A 24739-nucleotide genomic window follows, 5' to 3' on the forward strand; every position below is an offset into this window, starting at 1 on the left:
ATTGAATTGGAAAAATATTCTTCCTCTTTCCTTCACAAATAGATCCAGCTATAACTAATGTCTTCACACAATCACGTCAGTTGAAGAGACCCTCAGGGTCACTGAGTCCAACCATAACCCAAGCTAACTCCAGCACTAAACCATGTCCCCAAGAACCTCACCTAAACGCCTTTTAAACCCCTCCAGGGATGGTGACTCCACCACTGCCCTGGGCAGCCTGTTCCAATGCCTGACAACCCTTTCCATGAAGAATTTTTTCCTAATATCCAACCTAAACCTTCCCTGGTGCAACTTGAGGCCATTTCCTCTTGTTCTATCACTCGCTACTTGGGAGAAGAGACCAACACCCTCCACGCTACAACCTCCTTTCAGGTAGTTGTACACAGCGATAAGGTCTCCCCTCAGCCTCCTAAAATATTCAAATATATTCAAAATACTCAGTCTGCAACAAACTCAGCACAAAACATTTCAGTATAAAAGAACGATAATAAAGGGTAGAACAATATTTTTGCTATATGCACTCCAGTTCTACCTGAAAACATGAATTTGCTTTTTTTGGAAAATTACTCACCTACGGACAATCACCAATGCCAATGGTTTAATTAATAACTGACCATTCCATGGGTAGTCTCTACTGCCACTTTTAAAGTTACATTAACATTTGACTTGGTAGTCATCTGTTTCTTAGCAGCAGAATTTTTACAGTAAAATAAAATGCATAATAAAGTTCACACCTATTTAAGTCAAATTCCTATGTATCAAAGTTAAAAGTTACATAGAACTTACCGAATACTTTGAAGAGGAACGCGTACATCCTTCACAATGATATCATAAAGTTGTTTGTTTCTTTGAAAAAAAAAAATAGCTGAATTAAGCATTATATATTCCATAAAGTGTTTCCAGTATCTACATAGTCAGAAAATAAAATACAAGGCAAAAAAGGCCTCAGTTGTGTGAGAAATGCTGCATTAGCTAACAAGTTTCCAAACGGTACTTAAAAAAAAAAAAGGACTAAATCCCAGCCCATTCTATAGCAAGTCCCTGTAGAAGGTACGTTTATTCCCACCTGAAAGTAATGGTGGCTTTCTACAGATATGATGGAGTTGTTGATGAAACAAGTGGTTTAGAATGAGGAAAGCAGACTGACAGTGTTCAGAGTTCATCCACTTGTTCTTTAAAGAGAACCTACAAAGGCTGTAAGTTTGATTTGTTCTGAAACCATTTCATTTAATAGGACAAAATCTAAACACAAAGGATCTCTACCCTTCTCTAGTCAGGTATTTGAATGAAATCAGTTTCTCAGCATGCCTGTTTTCAAGAGACCTACGCTTCAGTTCAGGAATTATTGCATCTCATGTTTTTCTTACAGTGCAGAAAAAAACCCCGTTGTTGCCCATTCACATTTTTAAAGATGCTTAAGATGCCTATTACCACATTTTATAACACACCAAAAATTCAGACTTTAACCACAGAACTAACATAAAAATTTCAGCTTCAGGGATACTTTAAACAGAGTTGGGCTGGGCTACAGTTTCTGACAAAACACTGTCAGGACAAACTTCAAACAGAAAACATTTTTAGAACATACAGAAAACAATATAATTTAAAAACTCTTATATCATTACTTAATTTTAAATGAGCTAATAAATACACGAGTTTATTTGTAAAGTGTGAAAAGAAAAAAAAGGGAAGCATCTAAAACTTTCAAATGTAACAGTAATGAATTACTACATTTTATATTTTACAAACTGCAGAAGTCCATGCATCCATTTAACACTGCTGACCAAAATAAAAGTAACTGTAGGAAAATCAAAGCAAGATAATTAACAGAGTAGTACCTGAAAGCTACAGATTCCAATATAGCTCGAACAAGATGGTTTCTGGTAGTGGAAGGTTTCAGCCCCATGAAAGAAGCACATAAATATGGGTCATTCACAGAAACCTGCAGAAAAGATGCCACCGTGAGTTCAGTGAATTGCATTTGTAGGCTTCTGAGAAAGGAGTCAAAGAGTAAGAAAAAAAAAATAACTTACGACAATTACAGGCAGCATAATGAAAGAAGAAAATTGAAAACAATATGTAAGAGGTATATAGTGTTATTTTAGCTAAGGTAAAAGGTTTAAGTGACTTCTTCCAAATTTGACATACTACCACACAGTAAATCTGCACGACTTCTCTTTAAAATACATATCGTGTACACTTTAGGTGTGTAGGACAGGGCACACTGGTATTGCTGTTCTCTAGGAATATTTCGCACACACATTTTTTTTTTTTTAAACACTTCTGAACTCCTGAAAGATAAACTGAGTTTTAAAAGTTAGACTGAAAAGGATGGTCATACTTGGTTAGTTTATACTACAGCCTGTTTTCAGTGACACTGCTAAAGAGTTCAGCTAAAATTCTAATGATGACTAAGTTGTCTTCTTTTTGCAGGAGAATTGGAGGATTGATCGATAACCTGCTCTTCACCCCTTCGATAAGCTTTACCACAAAATATTAGTTTGCTGGCCCATACCTGGTTTGTGACAATGCTACATCTTATTTTCATAGTAGACAGTAATTTTTAAATTGAAACAATCCTGTCCAGTTGTGTTGTGCTAAGTATCAATTATGACAACACTTAAGTTTGAATTTCATGCTTATAGAATACATACACACATATTTAAAAATTAAGAAACTGCTAACATATGTAAAAAAAACCCCAACCAAACCCCCACACAACAAAAACCAACAAGAACACATATGGATAGGTACACACAGCCAAAGGAAAAACTGGCATTTTGCAAAAGTTCCTAAATAGAAGAAACTTAAAGTAAAAGAAAATATTGCTCTTTTTTTTTTTCCCCATGTATAACTACCTTTCCCATTCTAAGAATGGAACTACTTGTCCATCCCAGTAGCACAATAAGGATCCATGGCTTCCAAGTTCGCAGATTTTCATATAAAAGATAATAAACTAAAAAGTGCAGGCTCATATTTTATGTAAGGGTGAGCATCCTGGAAGAATCAATAATAAAAAAAAAGAGAAAAAAGTAGCAGTGCATAATATCTGCATACACTCCGATGTAGAGTCCTAAGTTTTTGGTGTTACTACTCACCACAGCAAATTAACCCTGGAAACCCCTATTTCTAGCAGAATAAGAGGAAAAATGATTGAAACACATATTAACTTTAAATACACTTTCACAATGATGCTCCTCTCAGTGTGCTGCATCACAGCAGTGGAATTTGGTAAAACACAAACTTGTTCTTATTGCCTTAATATGGACAAGTACAGAAACATTTTCCTCTGTATAAAAAACGAACATGTAGGCTTCACAAGAACCCTCCCCAATCACTGTCATTTTAAGGTCTAAGAAACACGACCATACAATCAATTTGTGTTACCACCCGGCCATGAAGCTAAGCAGACACATTACAGTCCCAGGAATGCTCAGCTCTGTTCATGTCCCTTTTTACGCTGTTTTCACTCTACTCAGTTTCTAAATTGACACAGACTCTGTTACTGTGTTCAACTGAAATACACAGGGCTTTTCAAAAGCAAAGAAATCCAGATTGGTAGATACTGTTAGGTAACTAGATGGTACAGCTGAAGAGAAATCCATTCAGTTTTCTAAATACAGATTCTAAATTTGAACTGGGAATATTAGAATTGGGTGAAAAAAGACTGAATCAATGTTTACCAAGAAGCCAGCTCAGGCTCCTTCTGGAGACAGTGTCAAGAAAGCAAGGGAGAGACAAACCCGCAAAGCAAAACAAAGACCAAACAAACAAAAGAGAGGTTTTACCAGCATCTGTAGAACTTGAATATTAATAGGATTAAGAGTGCAAAAAAGATTCAGACTAACATTTGTCTACCTCAGGATTCCTGTTTGCAAATATTGAAATTTGGTGTGGCTCAACATTTACTTATCCACAGCAGAATTACTCACAGTAAATGCTAAATGGAAGCATCTCTGCATAATCAAGTTTTATACCCTTAAAAATAAATGTAAATGATTAGGTTGGCTGGTTGAGAGAAGGTAGCTGAGATACCTGCAGAAGAAGTGAAATTTTTCTTTGCTTTGTTCCATTAATGTACAGGACTGACACAAAGGTAAGGTTAAAGATGTTAAGTTTCTCTAGGAAAAAAGACACTAGTTCTGGGAACAATCAAACCGAGCATGGTAGACCAGTGAAGATCAAAATTAAATGTACTTTTGGACCCACACAGAGACATAAGCTGTCATAAACATTCCATGTAGCTCTAAAATATACGTATTCAAACTAACACATTCCTATCTAAGACTTCTAAGAGAAAAGAAAACACAGTGATTTTTGAGCAAAACTCAGAATACTGTTTTTATCTTAATGGTTTTTGTTCGCTAGAGCCACAAAGATAATTAAGGGAGTGGAGCATCTCCCTTATGAGGAAAGGCTGAGGGACCTGGGCCTCTTTAGCTTGGAGAAGAAGAGACTGAGGGGTGACCTCGTTAATGTTTATAAATACGTAAAGGGTGAGTGTCATGAGGATGGAGCCAGGCTCTTCTCTGTGACAACCAATGATAAGACAACAGGCAATGGGTACAAACTGGAACACAGGAGGTTCCGCTTAAATATGAGAAGAAACTTCTCAGTGAGGGTGACAGACACTGGACCAGGCTGCCCAGGGGGGTTGTGGAGTCTCCTTCTCTGGAGACATTCAAATCCACCTGGACGCCTTCCTGTGTAACCTCATCTGGGTGTTCCTGCTCCAGCAGGCGGATTGGACAGGATGAGCTTTCAAGGTCCCTTCCAATCCCTGACATTCTGTGACTCTTTGATTGTCTTTGGGCAGCACAGTGGCACCTGACAGGTTCAAACATCAGCTGTCTATGCATTGAAGAACCAGCTGATGACAGACATTACTCAACTCCCAGAGCACAGCAACAGCTTTCCCTTCATCTTGCCTGGTCCATCTGTCCAATACACCAATGCTAATATTCCAAATGACAAGTTGAAGACCAGGGCTACAGCACAGAGTCTTTCCTAGACAGCAACACTGATTAGCAAGACAAAGTTTTGTGGAGACATTGGGTATTTTTATGTTGACAAACCAAAGATGTAGAAACAGCTATGCTGCTGAACACGGGCTTTCAGTCAGACTGTCTCATGCTGCTTAGGAAAGTGGCATAAGCAGATAAGGTTTTGGGGCTCTGCACAGTTCCCAAGCGAGCAATGGCTATATTAGCAAAACCTGTTTATTTTCATTCTGTATGAAGGTTTGTCCAAGAGCTCTGACTTGCAGCTCTGTCATACTTTGTGGTAACAAATTAGAAACTATTATTAGAAACTATTATTACCAACTGTCAAACATATACTGGAAGCAACTGCTCTGTAGCTGAATAGGCAGTATATCAGCTCCTCTGCTATCACAATTTGCCATTTAATGTTCACTGGAACTCCCATCAATTCTAATCTAGACTAATATGCTAGACTGAACTGCGGTATCAGTATCACCCTCGTCACTGCCTCTGCACAGCAACAGGAATTCGCACTTGTAATGAAACTCAAGAGGGATGACAAATCAGAGGTAGAAAGGACAGACATGAGGATACATAAGTCTGTCGCAAAAACGGAAAGCAAGCAGAAAGAACCCAGAGCTTGTGACCCAGAGGGCATCGAGTAATTGCAGGAAGTTCCTCAAAAAGAGAGGAAGGTGAAAACAGGCTACCAGGAAAAAGAGGGGACAAAGTGGAGAACAAATACCAGGAGCTCCTTACAACACACATTGTGCTCAGCAACAAGGCACAAACTTTATTTTAAAAGGAAAAAAATCTAATACAGACTGAAATCTGCATATCAAAGAAGTGTCTAAATATTACTGTCTATGCCTTTTGTAACATCAGGACTTGGCAGTCTTGCTCATATTTAAGTATCGATTAACTGTAATCTACACCTTTAAAACAGGCAGAATAAAATGAATTATTTTAGAACAGTGATTAGAAGTATTGTCTCAATGAAGGCTTTAAGTGAGGCAGAAAAGCTATGGGATCAGTTTTCATCTCTGCAGGAACTACCTGAGCTACTGTGGGCAAGTCATTTAGTTTATCTGTCCCTCAGGTCTCCATCTGAAAAACTGAAGTAATTTTCTTGTTTCATAGGGTTTTTCTCATGGGGGGGTGGTGTTCAAGCATTCTCATGTGACAATGAGCTCCACATATTGTGGTGAGGGACAGAGAATAAGAACCTGAGTAGTACAGAATGAATCATAGGATACCAGTTTGGAAGGGTGCTTCTTGGCAAAAGCACCATCTAGACAAGATGGTCCAGCTGTGGGAAGATAAAAATTACTACATTTAAATATGTAAAGGTTAAAATTTTATCTGGATTATTAAAAATACATTCTCAATTATATCAATAATAATAATTTTACCTGAAAACCTGGAACAAAACAAACGCCTTGAGAATCAACAACACTCCGTGCCATTTTTTCTGTTTCATCTACACTGGTGAAAAGATCTGTAAAGATGCATAAGTCATATGCTTTTATTATTCACTTCAATTTCTTCATGTATTACTAAGAGACAAAAATCTAGAGTTAGACTATTTCCTTGTGTAATATTCTTAAGCTATATATTCCAAGGGAAATAATCACTTCTCCTGTATTTCATGGCTATCAGTCACATTAAAAAAAAAGTCCTATTCAGATGAAGCCTAAATTCAAAAGGATTCTCTCATCTCCATTATGCTATAGCCTTTTAACCTTCACATCTTGTAAGAGGTCATTAGCTTTCCAAATAGACATGAGAATTGAGAACACTAATAGTGGCACACTATGTATGCTAAAAACCTAGATTTCCAAAACAAAAAAAAAATTATTTCCTCCCCAAAGATGTTGTTACTGTCAGCCCAAGAACCAAATGACTACAGAGATAGTCCTTAATACCTGTCATATTTTCTCGGAACCCTTAATATTTTTACAAGTGACTGAGATCCTAATATCACCTGTTTGATAGACACTACTTTCAATGCCTTGTCTAGCTGGATGTCTCCTTTCACAACCCTATTGACATCCCTCTTTAGCTTGTTCTTTACCCACATGCAGTTCTTGTACAAACACCCATCTTCTGTAGTTTTAACTAATTATGTCTTATGTAGCCACATAACGTATTTTTACAGAAGACTAGAGATCTGCTGTAAATGAGAGCTATTGCTTTTTCTTGTCTGAAAAATAAAATTTTCCTATCAAAGATAACTTAGATTAATCTAGCTCAACTTATCTTCGAAAAACCCATCCTGGTAACTTACCAAGAGTCTCAATTTACCTTTATAACCTCCATAAATTTCTTTGAAAGCTTTGGATTCTATTGTGCCCAGACTAATAAGCCTAAATCGCACCATTTCCTTCCTGTTTTATTTGCTATTACTGAACTATATGTAGTACCTCTATGTCATGACAGAAAACAAAAACGTTAAGTAAGGTTTACTTCACCTTGAAATTCCACATACTATTTTTTCAAAATTCTTGGAAGTAATTCCTTTTTCTGCACCCTAGTAAAGGTGTACTAAATTTATAAGTAAGCAAAGTAAATAGTTTATTAGAACAATCAGGAAAGTTACCCTACAAACAATCAGTGGCTTTGGATATCAGATACCATAGAGCTAGTATTTTTCTTAGTCTTTTATTAATCTGGAATGGAAATCCAGATTAAAATGACTACAATGACTACATAGTAGTCATAGTCCAAAGGCATATTACTTCTATGTGAAGCAACATACACACCACTGTTACTTTCAGAAATGAAGTTCTTCACTTCATTTTCATGTAACTCAAATCTGTTGTTAATTCTGAGAGGTACAGCTACAGATCTCTCAGAAGCATTAAAACAACTGTTTGTGGAATATTGGATTTACAACAATGCTACCTAGACTGAATCAGTAGTCAATTTCTGTCCTTCTCCTCAACTGAAAACGCAAGTTCAAATACCCTAAACTGGAACACCTGCAACTTTACACAGGTCTCTATTTCTATTCAAGTTTGGATACCAGGTTAAAAAAAAAAAAAAAAAGCAGGCATCTGGAAGTTTGTCATGCTCAAGAGAAAGCAAGTGAGGAACAAAATGTTTCAGGAAAATAAAAGCCTACACAGGTAGGAGGGTGTGAGAGGCAGAGTCTGATGAGGAGATGATTGTGTGATTCAGACTCCCTGTAGTAAACACGCTCGGCAGAGAACTCACTAACGAGACAAAACATTCTGCGCTGTCCAAGACATGCAGTCTAGTTTCTTCAATTATGGATAACAAAGCCAAGTAAAATAACATAACTATAGCCCTATAAAACATTTTCTTGAAAGTAGTAACATATTTTACCTTCTATAAAATTAAAGAATTACTTACTTATATCCTGAGCCCATTTTATGGCAGTGCCAACGTCAGACATACAGCCTTCAGTTAAGTAAACAACTTCTTCCCCAATCTTCCAACCAATGAGTGGATACAGACCTTAATTATTTTCCATGAAACAAAACACTTAGTTAAATTAAATCTTTCCAGACAATAATCCAAATTAAAAAGGGTAGTTTTTATTCAATTCCTTTGTAGAATTCAATCTAAAAAAGTGTTACTGATAGAGGTTAAATTGTTTAAAAATTAATGATGGAATTACAGGAGACTTAAACAATAGTTTGTTTAAACAAAGTTAACCTAACAAAAACCCACTATCAAACCACAAAAAAAAAAAAAAAAACAAAAAAAAAAAAAAAAACAAAAAAACACCTAAACCCCACAACTCTCTTTAAGGTAAAGAGAAGAGCTATCTGAACTTAAAAAAAAAAAAAAAGAGAAGTTTTCCTATTTGTTTTCAAGCTATATAATTTTCCCCAATGGTTTCCAAAATATCAGAATTTACTTCCCCAAAACATAAAGCATGAATGTTGGGCTTTCAGATGGAAAGCATAAATACTAAACCAGGCATATACACACAAAAAAACCCCAAACAATACAAACCTAGAACATGCATCTTGTTCATAGAACAAGATGAAAGAGCTAATACTAGTTTAGTCCTTTTTCAATATGCAGTGCTTCCTCACACAGAAAGCAAACAAAGAAAACTAGTTGCACAATTTCCCCACCCTTGTCCCCAATAAAGGCCTCCACCAGTTAACTACAGCATTTTACCTGTATGTTTGCCTAATACAAACAACAAAAGAAACATCCAAACTCGTTAAAAATATTTGGCTTCTAAGCTTCAGATGGTTGGATTTGCAGGAAGTTACGATTGATTTCCACCAAATAGTTTTGACTTGGCAGTGACTCAAAAAAAAAATTGACTCTGAAATCTTTTGTTTTCCTTATCCCTCAGAAGAAAGGCAGAAAAGCATACCACAAACACTGTTAGGTGATTTGATAACACAGTTTGCCTGAAGACACTATTACATCAGAAATAAATAGTGAACAATGAAGATAAACCTGACAGTTTGTTTTCCCCTTCCCCCCTCCCCCAATATGTTGAAACTGTGACAAAGACAAGAGAAACATACTACTAAAAATTGCCAGTGTGAACCCAAAGACCTTCTTGTTTGGTATCTGTATTAGTAAGGACATAACACAAAAGTCCTGCAGAATTCTGCTTGTATGCTAAAGCAAAAAGACTTTGTTATCTAGCTGAATAGACCATGTTCTCCAGCACTGCAGCTGGACAGTTTTCAGGCCACTTGATAAGGACCTAAGGATTCAGTGGCCACTGCAATAAAAACTTCACCCAAGCCAGGTACTGTAACTGCTGGAGTGAAGAAAGTGCCCAGACCTCGTGGGACCCTGTGGAGGGCTTGGAGATCATGAGTAATGCAACTGAAGTAAATGACTCCCAGTCATTTACCAGAAAAGCATCAGAAGGATCTAAGGATAATATCTACTTTCTCAAGGTGACTTTGCTGATATACAAGTGTCTCTCACTGAATCATTTCCAGTTCACTTGCCTGTGTCCAAAAGAGTGGGACGGTAATATCAGTGCAATTGCAGAAACTGGTTTACTGCTGGAGGCACTCTGGTGCTTACAAGGAAAAGCAATTAGCAGCACCTGCTTAAAGTTTTGTCTCTTGAAAGGAAAAGGTGATATACATATCTCCAGATCCTTGGTGCAGGTGCAGGTCTCCCTTTTGTACCAAAAGTGAAGCTGCAGAGCAGCAAGAGCAAACAATGCATTGAGGCACAAGTCCTAGAGAAGGACAGCTAACAATGGACAGAGAAGGCCGTCAGGTGGCCTTCCTGATGCCACTCACCCCAGAATCGCTGGTAATGTAAGATCATCTACCTCCAGGGAATGGACTGACATGACTCTTTGCCATGACCACAGCTACTAAGATCTAACAGACTACCAGAGAGGTAGATTTAAAATCTATACAACATGCTTCCATCATTGAATTGTGAGAAGTGCCTTCTCAAAGGAACTATTTTTTTTTTTAAACTGTCATCTATAGCAACTAAATGTAGATCAGAAACTAGACCAGTAGCTAATGAATAGCTTGCTCAAGGATACTGTAGGGATTAATCTTGCAGTCTTAAATACATGTCAGCTTTAAAGATTGAACACATTACATTTCATGGCCAGGGCACTGAGAAAGCCAGGCAACTAACTTGTCCTACTAACCATACCACACTACGTTATTTTCGCTGTGTTCTTTGGCTGTTAACATAAACAACAGTCTAAAGCAGTATGTTTCACAGCATGGCCTTAAAGATTTAAACTCCTGTCAGGTCACAATAGTCATATTTTTTTTAAAAGAAGACAAAATGGAAAAACTTTACAGCATGTTTTTGCTATTATGTGTGCACAGATCACATACATTTGATTCCCTCAGTAAAAGTACATCACAAAAGTACACAATGACATCATTAATTACCTTAAATGCATTTGTGTTCATAGGGAACTCAATGTCCCTGCTATTCAGTTCTGACACAACTCCTGTAGTTGCCAAGCTCCTTCCTGACTTTAGCTGGTGAAAGTCTCCTTGGGACACCACTGTCCTCCTCCCCAGCCCCACCCTCCCATTTTAAATTGCAGGCTTCCTGAAATTAGTAACCATGGAAAAATATGACACAGACTGTGCAGGCAAATTTACTTTAGTATCATCTGTTGCTTTCTTGACAAATGGCCATCTATGGCAAACTAACATGCTTGACAGACCGCAAATGTTCAAAACAACAAAGTTTTAAACACTAGAAACACATTGGGGAGCCCCTTTCCGGTATTTTAAAAGAAAAACAATAATTGCTAATCCTGCACTACCTCAACTGCAGGTATTTCAAAGTATAAGGGCTCAAGAGGAGGAAATTACAATGATCCACTGAACATTTTGATCTGAAAAACCAGAGGATGAACCCCTTTTTTTCTCCATTCCTGGACTGTATAATACTACCATCAAGAATACATGAAGGAAAAAATAAAGGAAGGAGGTATGCAAGTGGTAGAAATAATTATCAATGATATTACTTAAATTCTCTCTTCGAGAATCATATTTCAGGATAACAAAGACCTACATTTTTCTAATTAAAACTTTACACAGCTCTGAAAACACTTTCAAGCTGTTTTTCTACAATTGAAGACAGAAGGAAAGCATAAGCCTTTTTATCTCTTTTTGTCCCCTTATCATCAACAGCTGTCAAGTAAAGTGAAATACTCTACAAGTAAAATTTCACTAGCTTACCTCTCTGTGATGCAAAGAGACGCTCTCCAGTATTCACATTCCAGAAACCACCTGTTCCCATGGTCAGTTTGGCATCTCCTGGGTGAAAGCAGCATTCTCCAAACATGGCTGACTGCTGGTCAGCCACCTGCCACACCAACAAACACACAACTCAGCTGCCAACCAACAGCCTACAGTCCTGCTGCAGTTTAAAATACCAGTGCAAACAGGTTCTGAATACAAATGACCACTCAGAAGGGAACTGAGCATTAAGAGAGGATTCTCATACAATTTCTGAGGTATCTGCAGACCATTTTGACAGACGGATTTATCACTAGAATCAAATCACATCAGGTTTGGACACAATGTGAATGCCTGTATTATTACTTGCGAGACTGAAAAATATGTTATGGGAACAAAATAAAGATTTTCTGGTTTAGTATTTGATAAGGATAAACAGGGCAATTGCAATGCCAAGGAGCAGAACAGAGTAGCTTGGCTTGAATTCCTCATCCCCCAAGAGAAGCTGAAGTTTTGAGGTCTCACCTTCCTTTTTCCCCTGCTACTTCTCCTGTACCAAATTATTCCATGCTTAATTTTTATTAAGAATATTTACTTATGTTCATGCCTTGGTAAAAAAGTAAATTTAAAGAGAAACTGAATCTACATGTCTTTAAAAATAGCAAGGGAAATTAATGTTAGATAGATGACTTTTTCCATATACCTCAACTCCAGCAGATTTTTCTACACGTCATCACTTCACAGAAATAATGGGTTTTTCTTATCCAAACCCTAACTGCTGAGGCGAGAACATGTAGTTCTCAATTATTTTTACTGGGAAAAAAAAAAAGGCGGCACCACAAGTGGACCTATTAACAAATACTCCTACCTTAGTGCAGAGTCTTACTGAAGACAAGCCAGGATAGACCCCACGGCACAATTTTATACAGAACAACTGATTTTCTGCCAGAGCCATCAGCACAGTCTGGAGCAGAACCCAGCTCTGCTCAGTCCTCCATTCAGTGCTCCATTGGTCATCTGATCTTCACGGACCTCAACCTCTACAAACCCCTTCCTGTTCCTCTCTCCTCCCCTGACCCTAAGGTCATAAACTGAGTTTTTGGAGAAAAACTGAAGAACCAATTCTACCGCAGTTAAGTCACAGAGAAGGAATAGAGAACACTCTCTAAACAAGCAAGTATTAAATCAAAGCTAAATAAACAGAATACAGGTACAAATGGACAGATTTATCTAGGAAAATATTTTCACTCACCATTGCCATTATTGGAATAGGTGCCCCAAATATTTCAGCATCAGCTGATCCAAAGTTGAAGCTTAAAACAAATGTTAGGGAGAAACATCACAGGACTAAATTGAACCTTTTGTTAAAATGAAATCTAGGCATATAAGGCCCAAGCCTAAATCACATATGAAAGGTAATGCTACCAATTTATGTTAAAGAAAGCATTAGAAATATCACTTTCAGAAACACTGATAATAAAAATAAAGTTTTGGATGTAGTGTTAAAAACGTAAATCTGTATATTAAAATATTTTTGTCTGTAGCTGTGTATTACTTTGTGCATATTACTTAGTATTTTTCTAAAGGCCATTAATTCAACAGGTATATTCTTTTAAATATGCCTTCATAGTTACCTTGTGTCTCTCACTGAAGGATAAATGGATGTTGGAATGGAAAGTAAGCTACACAAAGTGGGGTTCCAACATTTCTGAAATAATACGGGAAAAGTAAAAATGTCAGCAACTCTCTCATAAACACGATACGTAGCAACAACATTTTGTGGAACAGTACATACCGTATAGGGTTCAAAAATGCCTGTAGCACTGGCATTTGAGTAATCTGTAGCATACACAGAACCTACCATTAGAAAAAAAAGAAGTAAGATTTTAGATATCCAAATATTTAAAGATACTTTTTCTTTAAACATCTCTTGAGATATAAACTGAGTGTCTATAGGAAAAGTCATGAGACAACTGAGCACACAAACTTTACCTGCCACTCACTATAACGTATATATATTAATTACCTTATTTTACCTTCACGAAACTGGCTAGAAGAGAGTTGGTATCTTTGACACTGTGTACAACACTGACTGCATCACTGTCAATGATAACCCATCCAGTTGCTCAGACGCTGGCCCACAGGACAGACACTTGTGATTCTTTCACATTTGTAACAAGTCTTTGCTCTTTCCCCCCCTGCCCTGCACAGGTACTTTTCTTCAACCAAGGCCAATTAGTTCTGGTAGTCCTCTTTAAATCTTAAATGCTTAAAAGGTTAATTACACTAAATAGTCACTTTCCTTTCTGACTACCTTTCCAGGCAGGCCCAAAGAATAATTAATTCAGAAGTTTAGTGGGTTTTTTGTTTGTTTGTTTCTAGGTGTTTGTGGGGCTTTTTGGCTGTGTTTGTTTGTTTTGTAAACAGTAAATACACTACAATATTCATCAATTATTAAAAAAGCAAAAATTGTCAAAGAAGTCTTTGAATTCTAGAAAATATCAATGACAGTCACAAATGTCATTAACCAGATTGCAATATGTTTTATTCATATGTAAGAGGAAATGTAACATTCACCTTTAGTCAATCTATAGAGTAACCACGTGTCAACTGTTCCAAAGCAGCAGTTATTTTTTTTTGCAGCTTCTTCTGCCTGAGAACAAATATACATCAAAAAAAATAAAGTATTTACAACTGGGTACAATAAAGAGGAATGTATTTCCTGATTCCTTTTTTCATTTTCTTCACGGTTCATGATAATACCCCCAGAAAATTAGTCTGTGATTGACGACGTTTCTTCTAAAATAGGGCGAGTTGGCTTTATAAGTAATGTTATCCTACGGTTCATGCTCCTAGAAGAGGATAAGCACTGTTTCTTACAGCTGCTGCTAAAGAAAGAAAAGCAATTAATCTTCTACTGGAGTGCCATCAGAGACTTAAGAAGGGAAACTTTGTAGTCACAATTGTAACAGTGGTGAAGGAGCGGTGAGAAAACAAGGTCCTGCACACTGCACTTAAATAAAAAATTAACAGAAATAGAAGAAACCAGTGTATTTTTAAACATGTGCTTGACAAAATACAGAGACAACATTTTCTGCTTTATGTAATCTCTAAAGAGTTCAAAATATTATTTTTCTTGGGATTTTTTTCTCCTTTAAAACAGGACATTCAGGTTTCACCTAATTACTATTAACCAGTGCTGTGTATAACTACAGAATTCAGAAAAAGAACACGCAAACTAGTTCACTCAAAACATGACTGAATATATTACTCTCTGTAATTAAGAGCCTTGAAATTTTGAGCTTCTTGGTTTGATAGTCACATATTTTAGGGATCAGTGCCTGACAAAATGTGGAAGAACGTTCATCTAACACTGAAAGCTCAGCAGCTGCATAACTTTCAATTCTATAATCCTCCAAATTCACACCTTACATTTTCAACAGGGTCAACCAAAACATGCCAGTAAAAAAATCTACTTCACCTTCTCAACAGTTAGTTTTGTGACAGAAAACATCAGATAAAATTCAAAAGATTCTGGGGTTTCTTTACACAGATTAGAAAATCAATTATAACCATTTTCTTCAAAATAACTTGAAAATTAACAGAGAAAATAAGATGACTGAAGTCAGAAATACAATAGGAAGAAACAAGACAATTGGTAAGGATTAGAGCGAAAAAATATTTGTTAAATAGCTCATTAGCCCATTAGATTATTCCAGCATAACTTATTTTATATGTAGTTTTGAATTTACACTACAACAAAATGCAAAATAAATTGCAGTGTTTGATTGCTCAGCACAACGTTATTTGTGAAACTGTAAACACTGGAATAATGCTAAGTGGAAAGACGGGAGTGCCAGCTGAAAATAAATACAATTGCCATGCAAAACTAGAGTGCAAACGACCTTAAAACAAATTACTATTACAAATCGTGTAATTATATGAAGTGAAGTAAGGTGTGGGAATAGTAAGAAGTGTGGTTCCAGGCACCTGGATCACAAACCAAGATCAATAGTAACATGACCATCCGGATAGTCAAAGAAGAAATAACATAATTAAATCACAGCAATTAGTCAAAACATAAAGGGTCTTGGACAGGTTGTTCTGAAGTATGTTTTTCGTAATTGTAAGGAGTGACAGCCTAGGCTCGTGGCATCTCGGGCTGGAAAACCGCCCCCAAGTATATGTGACATGTGAATGTTATTGAGGCTGGTCTGGGAACGTGACTGAAACAGACACAACACAAGTGTGGTATGTTTGGAATAACAATAACTGAAAAAACATCCTGTCTAACCTCTTAGTCCAGGCCCATATCTGTAAACCTATAAATTGTGAATGATTAATAAAGAGAGCCTCACTCTGGCTCAGCGCTCCCTCCTGAACACAACCTCTGCTGTGTGCATGTCGTTCCTCATCGCTGCAGTAAGGTGATTTGATTATGTTTCTTATGCATGAAGAAAACTTATTACTACATTTTTTGAGAATCAGAGGAAAAATTTGTACAAACATGAGCAGATACTAAGGTACACAGGTTTTGAACATTAACATTGATGAAAGTCTTTCATTCTGGTTCTTCTGAGGAAAATAACAAGCAAGACAAAACTGAAGAGGTTACAACCAACCTAAGTCACTAGCCATTATTATGACTTAAGAAAGGTATTATTTTTCCCTTTCCAACTTACCTCATGTATGTTTTTAAAGACCCATGACAACTTCATAGAAGCTTGTTGTGTTGAAAAAGTAAGAAAACTTGCTGCCAAATATCGATCATTCCCAGTCAAAAAATGAAGTATTGTAAAAATAACATGGACTACCTGTTTCAAAAGAAAACAGTTACCTAATTTTTAACCTCCCCCTTTAAAGGTTTCTGATCAATTGTCTTTAAAGGATGACAATACAGACGGGAGCTGCTGACAGGAGATTAGATTCAGAAAGGTAAAATTCTGTTAGGGAGTCTTTACATAGGGTTTCAGCAGGCAGCCTTCCCACAACAAATACCACAGGAAAGATCAACTGCGCAAAGTGAGTCTGTTTTCCCTACTTCTGCTGGCAAATTGAGAGAGACAGCTCGGCATTACGAGGGCAAGCCACCTACATGAGCCCAATGCCTGACATGATTGACAGCATCACAGTTATTACAGTGCAAGCTATCCTGCAGTAAACAGGCTTACTCATGTCAGTAGATTAACTAAAATTTAATAATTAATCAAGTTTTCATTCACAAAAGATATTGGTGGCAAACGGAAGAATTTAACTTCTTATTGGGTGTGTGCTAAGCAGTTTCCACTTACAGGAAAAATAACTTGTTTTCCCACTTAGAGCAAACCTTTCTCTTCTAAAGGTATGAAGCACAAGCTATGAGCAGCACAAGTGTACCTTCTGCACATAATCTGCGCAAAGAGTACATTAAAAAACACACAGGCAAAACCCACTACCAATGAAAAACTGCCTACGTGCAAAAAAATAAGCTGTAGCACTGTTAACATGCAACATTTTAATATAACAAAGAGACCAAAAAGTAAAAAAATGCATGCTAGACTTAGGGGTATCTTTTCCCATAATTAATTACCTTCAGACCATCAGTGCTACATTTTTTCCTGATACTATCTTCCATGTTGATCTTGCTCAGGTATATGTTTTTAGGTCACAGTACATCATGGTAACATGTTAACAGGACACTTGTAGTATCTCATATATTGCCCTACTCTTCATAAAAATGAAAAAGTTCCAATATGTCATGTCCAAGCAGTATCTAGCTCAGCACAGTATTACCTTCAGCAGAAGGGACTTATTCCAGGAATTCACAAGTTCAGCACTTCTTGAGTCTTGCCAGCTTATGAAATTATGAAAAGGTTTTCCTGTCCTCCTGAAAAACATTATTTGAACATTCTCATTTAAAACTACGGAACATACACTGCCCCCAAAATCCAACATCATTCACCGTTTCCAGTCAGGGCATTTAACACTAGGTCGATTCCTAAAATAAGTGCATGTCCTCCTGGTGGATTTGAGGAATTACTAATAGGCATGTGGAGACTTTGGGTGTGAGGCTTCTCACCAGAATTACAAAAGAAAAGTATACATTAATCTCTTCCAAAGTACTAAGAACAAAACAAGAATGACACACATCACTTATAAACCATTCTGAACTACTCTAAGGTATGGCTGTGCAAACACAAAAGAACACGACTGACTGACATTCGTTGCTTTCAGGTTGTGACTTCACCGAGTTCAACGTTTCTTTCTACAGCTTGTTTCCATACAGTCCATGAATACAAATTCATTTTAAACAACACACAATATACATACTTGTGCCATGTAATGAAAGTTCCTCTCTGCGTTGAGATGCCGAGACCAGCAATTTGCCTCATGTGAAGACCCGCCACTAAAAAAAAACAACATATACACAAAAACAAAGAAGAAACAAACAAAACTACAACTCTTCCAGTATAACTGTAAAACCTATGGAATATTAAAAAAATAATTTAAGAGAATATAAACCTCTAAAGACTGGCCAACTAAGTTAGCTTCCCAAGTACCTCCATGCACGCTTCCAGAAGCAAAATTATGTGGAAAAAAAAAAATCCATTAAGAAATGTCACCTAACTGATAGACTACCTATTTTGTCCAAAGTACTGTTACTCTGAAGGGCTCTCAGTCCCACTATTTGAACAAATCACAGGTTAAGCAGGTTCTTCTCATACATGTTCTTATGTTAACTTCCATGTGCAAAGTTACTCATTTGCATAAGGATATTCTGCAGCCTACAACTGCCAGCCTTTGAGTGACAATTACCAAAGGGGTTTCACAGACAAAGGGCATGCCTTGTTCTGCCAACCTTGACATGTGCTTCTGCACCTTCTCTTACCCTGGTCCCCGCATGCACACAGGCAGTGCTATTGAGGCCCTCAATCAGATGAAAATTAAATCTGCGCTTTTGCAAGGCCACCTGCTCCAGCTGCCCACACAAGTGCTGCTGGTAGCAGGAGCATACAGGAGGAGGACTGGGGAGCAGGTGGCTTGACAACAACAATATTTTTTTTTCAGTAGCAGCTGGGTCTAAATTGAAGGCAAGAACATGCCAGTACTACCCCAGCTCATTAGTGGCATGCGTTACTCCTCCCCATCTCCACAACCTACATGCTCCCACCACTTTTCCCTGTGTCAACCATCATGCTCTCTAAACATCTATGTGAGCAGAGCTAACTTCCATTATAGGGAAAAGCAAACCAGAAAACATCGATGACCTTCAGCTAAGCTGTCTCCTGGAAGGACTGGACTAGTTTCAGAGTGAGAGAAGGCTGGGGCCACACAGCCAGGTGCAGTTTTCACCCTGAGGTAGTACTGAACTACATCAGCTTATCCACCTGTGCATGGAATCCCATGTTTTAGCTTCACAAACCCCGAAAACTGAAGTGCTCCTATGCCTTCTTTCTGCTTTGAGACAGCTATTCCTGCCCATTACCACACCCTCCCTTGTGCTGGCACAAATATTCATGAAGCTCTGCCTGCATAAACAACTAACTGCACAGTGATTTGTCTCAGGAAACTGCTCCGGACTTGAAACAACCCCGTGGAAAGGAGGGTGGAACCGCTTCTTTTGACATCAGTGTGGGCTCACTAACATTACACAACCATTTAAAAAAAGACTTGCCAACAGTGCACACAGCTTGGCCACAAGAAAAGCTTCCCATTTTAAAACTAGCTGAAAACTCTTGCTTCCTGATTCACCCTACAGAGTGGGAGTGGAGAAAACTAGATAGGTATTTAGGGGATGAGGTGGCATTGCTATTCTTATGACAGAACAGTTGTGGCTGCTGAGAAAACTAGAGCCCAAAATAATCAGCTGCAGCTTAATACTGGTAACAGTTCCTTTCCCTGTCCCCTAGGCTGCCTTCCAAAGGAAGAGACCAGAGCACCTTTGCCTTGATCCAAGCTTGGAGGCAGAGCAGCACTTGGAGACCAAATTACGAGAGGGGTTGAACAGAAGGAACTTCAGGCACTGTATGAGGGAGTATGACACACACACACGTGATAAGGAGGCTGAGCCACAGTGACAACATGAGCTGGGGTGCAGCTGACAGGTCCAAGGCACCAGTGTGGCACAGAAGGTGATCCATGCTGCATGGCAGAATGCCAGAGCTGGCACAATGGGAAACACGTGGGAGTTGCAGAGAGTAAGCACATGGTTAGAGCAGGATCCAAAAGAGTGGGCTGGGGCGGAATCAGAAGTTTGGGAGAACAAGGAGTTGTTTGTGTTTAGTGCACATAGTGAATACTAGGAAATTTTAGGCTAAATACAAATACAAACCAACAAGAAACAGTAATCGGATTGTAAGAACTGTCTGCAGTTTGAATGAGGAAAGCAGGACTATCAGGTTGTAATTGAGCAAGTGTAACTATGCAGCATGCTGCTTCCATTCTCTCCTACAATCACATACACACACAAGTGGCAGTAGAACAATGGGGCATTGCAAGAGCAAACAAGCCTACTCTCTGTTTGTAGAGAGGCATCTGGAGAAAGGGAGACAGGCACTGGGGAAGGATACATATACAAAATACTGGAACAAGGCTGTCACTGATGTGTACACTGACTAAGCACCATGTTTCTGGTTCTACTCTAATCCTAACCTGACCCCACAGAAAGAAGTAATTGAAGTGTCCTATTTACATAATGACTCAGGACACCTTAAAGCATGTTGTAGACCTGTGCTCAGTGATGAATTTTCAGTACTTTAAAAAAATAAATAAAACAAACCTTATTATCTAATTAACTACAGTAATTTTGACAAAAAATGAATTAGGTTCTCCAACTTTTATAACACATTACCTTGTACAGCCTCTTTTATTACACCAACAAACTGACTCCATAGCACTTCAGGATCTAATTCAACCCAGCCAGGACGAGGATAAATCGATTCCACCTGTTCAAAAAGACACACAGCACTGTTATAATCCTTAGCTCACAGGAACCAGTATGCTTATCAAAGTTTGTGTAAATACATTTGGGTTTATTTTTTATTGTTCTTACTTTCCTGAATCTACTGCCAGAGGAAAAACAACAGTGTTTGTCACTTTTGAAACACAGTCAAATGTGGGTGCATGTCCTCTAGAAGACTCTCTCAGCCAAGAGGTGATACAGAAACCAAAAGCCTCAGGGACTGGGGAGCCTGTAAACCCCTTCAGGAACTCCAAACTGGAAAGGAGGTTTCTCAGAGAGCCTTTTGGCTTTGCTGCTGGACTCGGACGTGGCTGCCCCTGAGCAGCTGCTGGCAGTGCAGCAAAGGCCTGGGCGCACTCCATGATGGGCTGACAGTGAGAGGGAGGGTCAGCTCCACTGACCAGACCCTTCCATCTCTGAAAATCAATCACATTTCTTAAGCTTCCCCTTGCTGCAGTTTTTTTACTATACCAGCTAACAATAAAAAAAAAGTTAATTCTGTAGATCGTCTCTGATCCCAAAATCATGAGCTGTGTAAACCAAAAGCAACCTGAAATCCGTGTTTGAAAGCTCACACTTTCTCACACGGCACTGTTATGCAATGGGACGTGCGCAAATACAAGTCCTACCCAAGTCTCAGCTAGGCGCTTTCAACAAAGGTTGTTTTGTTTGGAGAGGGATCCGTGGACAAGCGACTAAAGCAAAAGGAACAGGGAAAGGTGGGCGGAGCAAACGCTGAGAGGCGCCGGGGGGCGCGCAATGGAGGTGGCCCCGGGGGGCTCCGCCGGACCGGGGTTCCATTTCCCCCGGGAAGCCGTCGCGTCCCCACCCGGCTAAGGAGTGCCCGTGCACTGGAAAAGCCAAGCGGGGTGAGCGTCTGTGGGCGCTGCCCACGCCGAGCCCCGACCCGCGCCCCGCCTGGGCAACCGGCCGCCTCCTGGGACCCCACGGGTGAGGGACCCGGAGACCCGCAGGCCAAAGCCGCCGTCGCTCGGGGGAGAGCGGGCACGCTCGATCCCGCCCGCGGGCAACAGCCTATGAAGTAAATGCCGCCCGGGGCCGCCCGCGACGGTGAAGGGCCCGGCCCAGCCCGCTCGTGTGGTGAGGGCGCCGCCCCGCCGCCCCGGACTCACCTTCCTGCAGCTGGAGCCTCTGACTGTGGCCGCCCGGTCATAGACGTGGCATTTCACCACTGTGCTGCCCACGTCCACCCCCACCACGTACCGCGCGGGGGGGGCGCCGCTCTCCTGCTGCTCGCACGGCATCGCCCGGCGCGCAGGGAGCGCGGAGTGCGCCCTGGACGCGCCCGCCCGAGAACCGCCGCGGGGCGGGCGCCCGGCCGGCCTATGGGCGCGGGGAGCGCGGGGCGCGCGGGGCGGGAGGCGGGTCACGCCACCGCGGTGCCGCCAGGCTGACAGGTGGCGCCCGCCGCCTCCAGGGACGGAATTCGGCGCGACCTCCGCCGCCGCGGCCCTGCGGTGGAGACCAGCGCGGGGCCGGGAGCGGGGGGCGCGGCGGGGCGGGTGTCCTGGCAGCCACGGCACCTTCTCAGCGGGGCCGGGCCCTTGGCAGCGGGATCCCACACACTGACCAAAACCACCAGAACAAACCCCGTATTTAGTCTGTGCAAGTTCTAGATGAATTTACCAAACGCAGGTGAAAGGCTTTTAATTAAAACAACACATATTACAAGGTTTCTGAAAGGCAGAATTCAGCGAGTACCCCCAGGTGCTAATCCTGACCCTAAGGGAAGGCGCTGCCTGAACCCATTCCTCCCACAGCTGCACCACAGGGAAACTCTGCTAGGGGCTGCTGCCTGGTAAACAACTACTGACCTACTGGAGGTACCGAGCATCTGTGAATAAATTATCTGTAATTACAGGAAACCACATTTAAAATTACTATTGGAACAGAGTTAGTGACGGAAATGTTCCTGTACTGTCCTTAGATGGGTGGTGGTTTTAAAACAGGAACAACCTGAAATAGTTAAGCAATAAAGTTCAGAATGCTCAACCCTAAACTAGTATCAATACAATTTCGGTTCAACCCCAATTTAATTAGAAGAATTAGTAAGTTTTAACGCATTTAACTAGAGCAAGAAAAGCAAAACATACATAGAACATATTTTCCCTTTGCTCTTCTGTTTGCTCTCTTACAAAAAGTTGCACTATGAACAACAGGATATTATGTGGGATGACGCTCTCACGTTACTGGATCTTTAAACCAGGAACACCAAAGACAGCAAAAGCCACATGAGGAGCAGCAGCTTCCGCCTGACCTGGGCAGTTGTAGAGGTCACTGGGACAAAGGTTGGGAACACTGGGAACCAAAGGCACATGAAACAGAAAGGCAAGAAAGAGCTGCTTTACCTCTCCTCCCTAAGGAACGACTCATTAAAAAGTCATCATCTCTTGGACTTCGATATTCTCTTTGACTATAATTTGACAAGTTATACTCTTGATGTGCATCTAACAGATGTACGTCAGAGACGTACCAAGTACTTAATATCTCATTAAGGCTATTTTTCTTCAAAATAATTGAATTATTCTGTTAGTTTTGGTAAAAATTATTTAGAACTCCTGAAGAAAGCTCCCTAAATAAGATTCAACATGTGTAACTGGTATAAAAGGCTAAATCCTCTCCCCAAACATTCAAAAAGTAGGAAGCCTTAAGAAAAATTGGGAAAATGCATCTAGACATCCCTTCATGTTTTTACAGAATCAAAACAGGTGGGGCCCATCTCACTGCAAGATGAAGCAAAAGTTCAAAAAGAAAATGAAGGTGCCGGTTACTTTTTTCTTTTACAAGCTCTTAGTGGAACAAATACATACCCCTCTGATGCACTGCATGGCATGCAAGTGACCATAAGCAAATTTCTTCATTCAAATCTTAAACTCCATTTAATATGCTAATAAGAACTTAGATGCATCATGAAAAAGAACACCCTATATACATTGGAAAAAGAAAACATGAACCAACTTGCATAGTTGCAGTCCATACATAATCTCAGGTATATGGCATGTATTGGAATTGCTCAATTTATGAGAGGCTAATGAAATACAAATTTTATATTATTGTTCTGTTCGCATTGTGATAAAAAACAATGCCATAAAGGAGGCAACAGGTTTTCAGACACACATAGCTTGTCCATACATGACTTATCTGGCATTAGCTTATGTTATTTTGTCATAAATAATACCAACCCCACACAGCCACTCTGTCTTGCGCAGAACCTCTGTCACCCTCAGAGAAAAATCTTATTACAACATGGGTAAAAGCCCCAAGTTCCTCTTAGTGCACACAACAGCCTCCTCTGGCACAGCGCTGCAGTGCTGATTACAAACCTGTGTAACTTTTACTAACTGCCGCAGTCTTCCTGCCGCAGCAAGAGCAGCGGGTGCCAGTGCCCCTGTTCAGAGGGCAGAAAATTCGCACACCTGGGGTCACATACCAATTCCCGCAGCAGCTGTGTCCCATACTTCTGCATCTTCTCTGCTGAAATCCTCCATTTACTTGGTCTCTGGTCTTATCTTTTACTGGACTATCAAACCACAGGAAGGAGTGGAGGCACCGCAGGGGCCTGTCCAGTGCTGTAGCAAAGGAAAGAGTTACTAAATAAAACCAACCAAATAGCAGAACATCAGGCACAAGAAGGTCCTCCATCACGGCAGCATTTCCTAGGACCAGATTATTCATTAAGATTTCCAAATTATTAATTAAACTGTATTTGGAATAGGTAACTTATTTTTTCTTTTAAATAGAGGTACTCTCAGGTGCATTTCTGTTGTGCCGCTGATCCATAGGAGCCACTTTGCGCAGCCCAGGCTTCCAGTATGAATCAAAACCTGCCACTGCAGTGCTAGCAGGATTCCAGCTACTGGAATCTAGGAGAGCAAGGCCCAAAACTTATAATGCATGTTTTTTTTCTTTAACTTCTCTTCCTTAGCTGTCTTTTGTCAAGATGCATTTACCTTTCTACTGCCTCATCAAACTCTTATTTACTCATTTTTTGGCTCTACAATTTTAACAATTTTTAACATTATGAAAGCATTGACCTCAAGGTGCTTAGTAAGTTTGCATTTAAATAAGAGCCCACTAATTTCTATTGCTCCATTTGGTTGGTACAGCCCACA

The 24739-nt window shown here is 39.7% G+C and overlaps 1 protein-coding gene across 2 annotated transcripts in view; it reads right to left on the bottom strand.

Annotated features, from left to right (window-relative positions):
- GK5 (glycerol kinase 5) overlaps positions 1–24177 on the bottom strand; it is a 28589-nt gene extending 4412 nt beyond the window's left edge. The window contains exons 1-14 of one of the 2 annotated variants that reach the window (XM_071812523.1): positions 24058–24177; positions 20496–20589; positions 17975–18050; positions 17438–17531; positions 16348–16479; positions 14243–14318; positions 13461–13522; positions 13300–13373; positions 12918–12978; positions 11666–11792; positions 8358–8462; positions 6395–6480; positions 1839–1942; positions 787–846 (exon numbers count right to left, since the gene is read on the bottom strand). In XM_071812523.1, coding sequence (XP_071668624.1) covers positions 787–846; positions 1839–1942; positions 6395–6480; positions 8358–8462; positions 11666–11792; positions 12918–12978; positions 13300–13373; positions 13461–13522; positions 14243–14318; positions 16348–16479; positions 17438–17531; positions 17975–18050; positions 20496–20589; positions 24058–24093 — 1187 coding nt within the window. In that variant the 5' untranslated portion in view covers positions 24094–24177. Of the gene's footprint in view, positions 1–786; positions 847–1838; positions 1943–6394; positions 6481–8357; positions 8463–11665; positions 11793–12917; positions 12979–13299; positions 13374–13460; positions 13523–14242; positions 14319–16347; positions 16480–17437; positions 17532–17974; positions 18051–20495; positions 20590–21739; positions 21937–24057 lie in introns of those variants that run through there. The other variant, XM_065844449.2, reaches the window with a different exon arrangement.
- Between the last annotated feature and the right edge of the window lie 562 nt (positions 24178–24739).

The sequence above is a fragment of the Patagioenas fasciata genome, chromosome 9 (assembly GCF_037038585.1).
Source record: "Patagioenas fasciata isolate bPatFas1 chromosome 9, bPatFas1.hap1, whole genome shotgun sequence".
NCBI lineage: Eukaryota > Metazoa > Chordata > Aves > Columbiformes > Columbidae > Patagioenas > Patagioenas fasciata.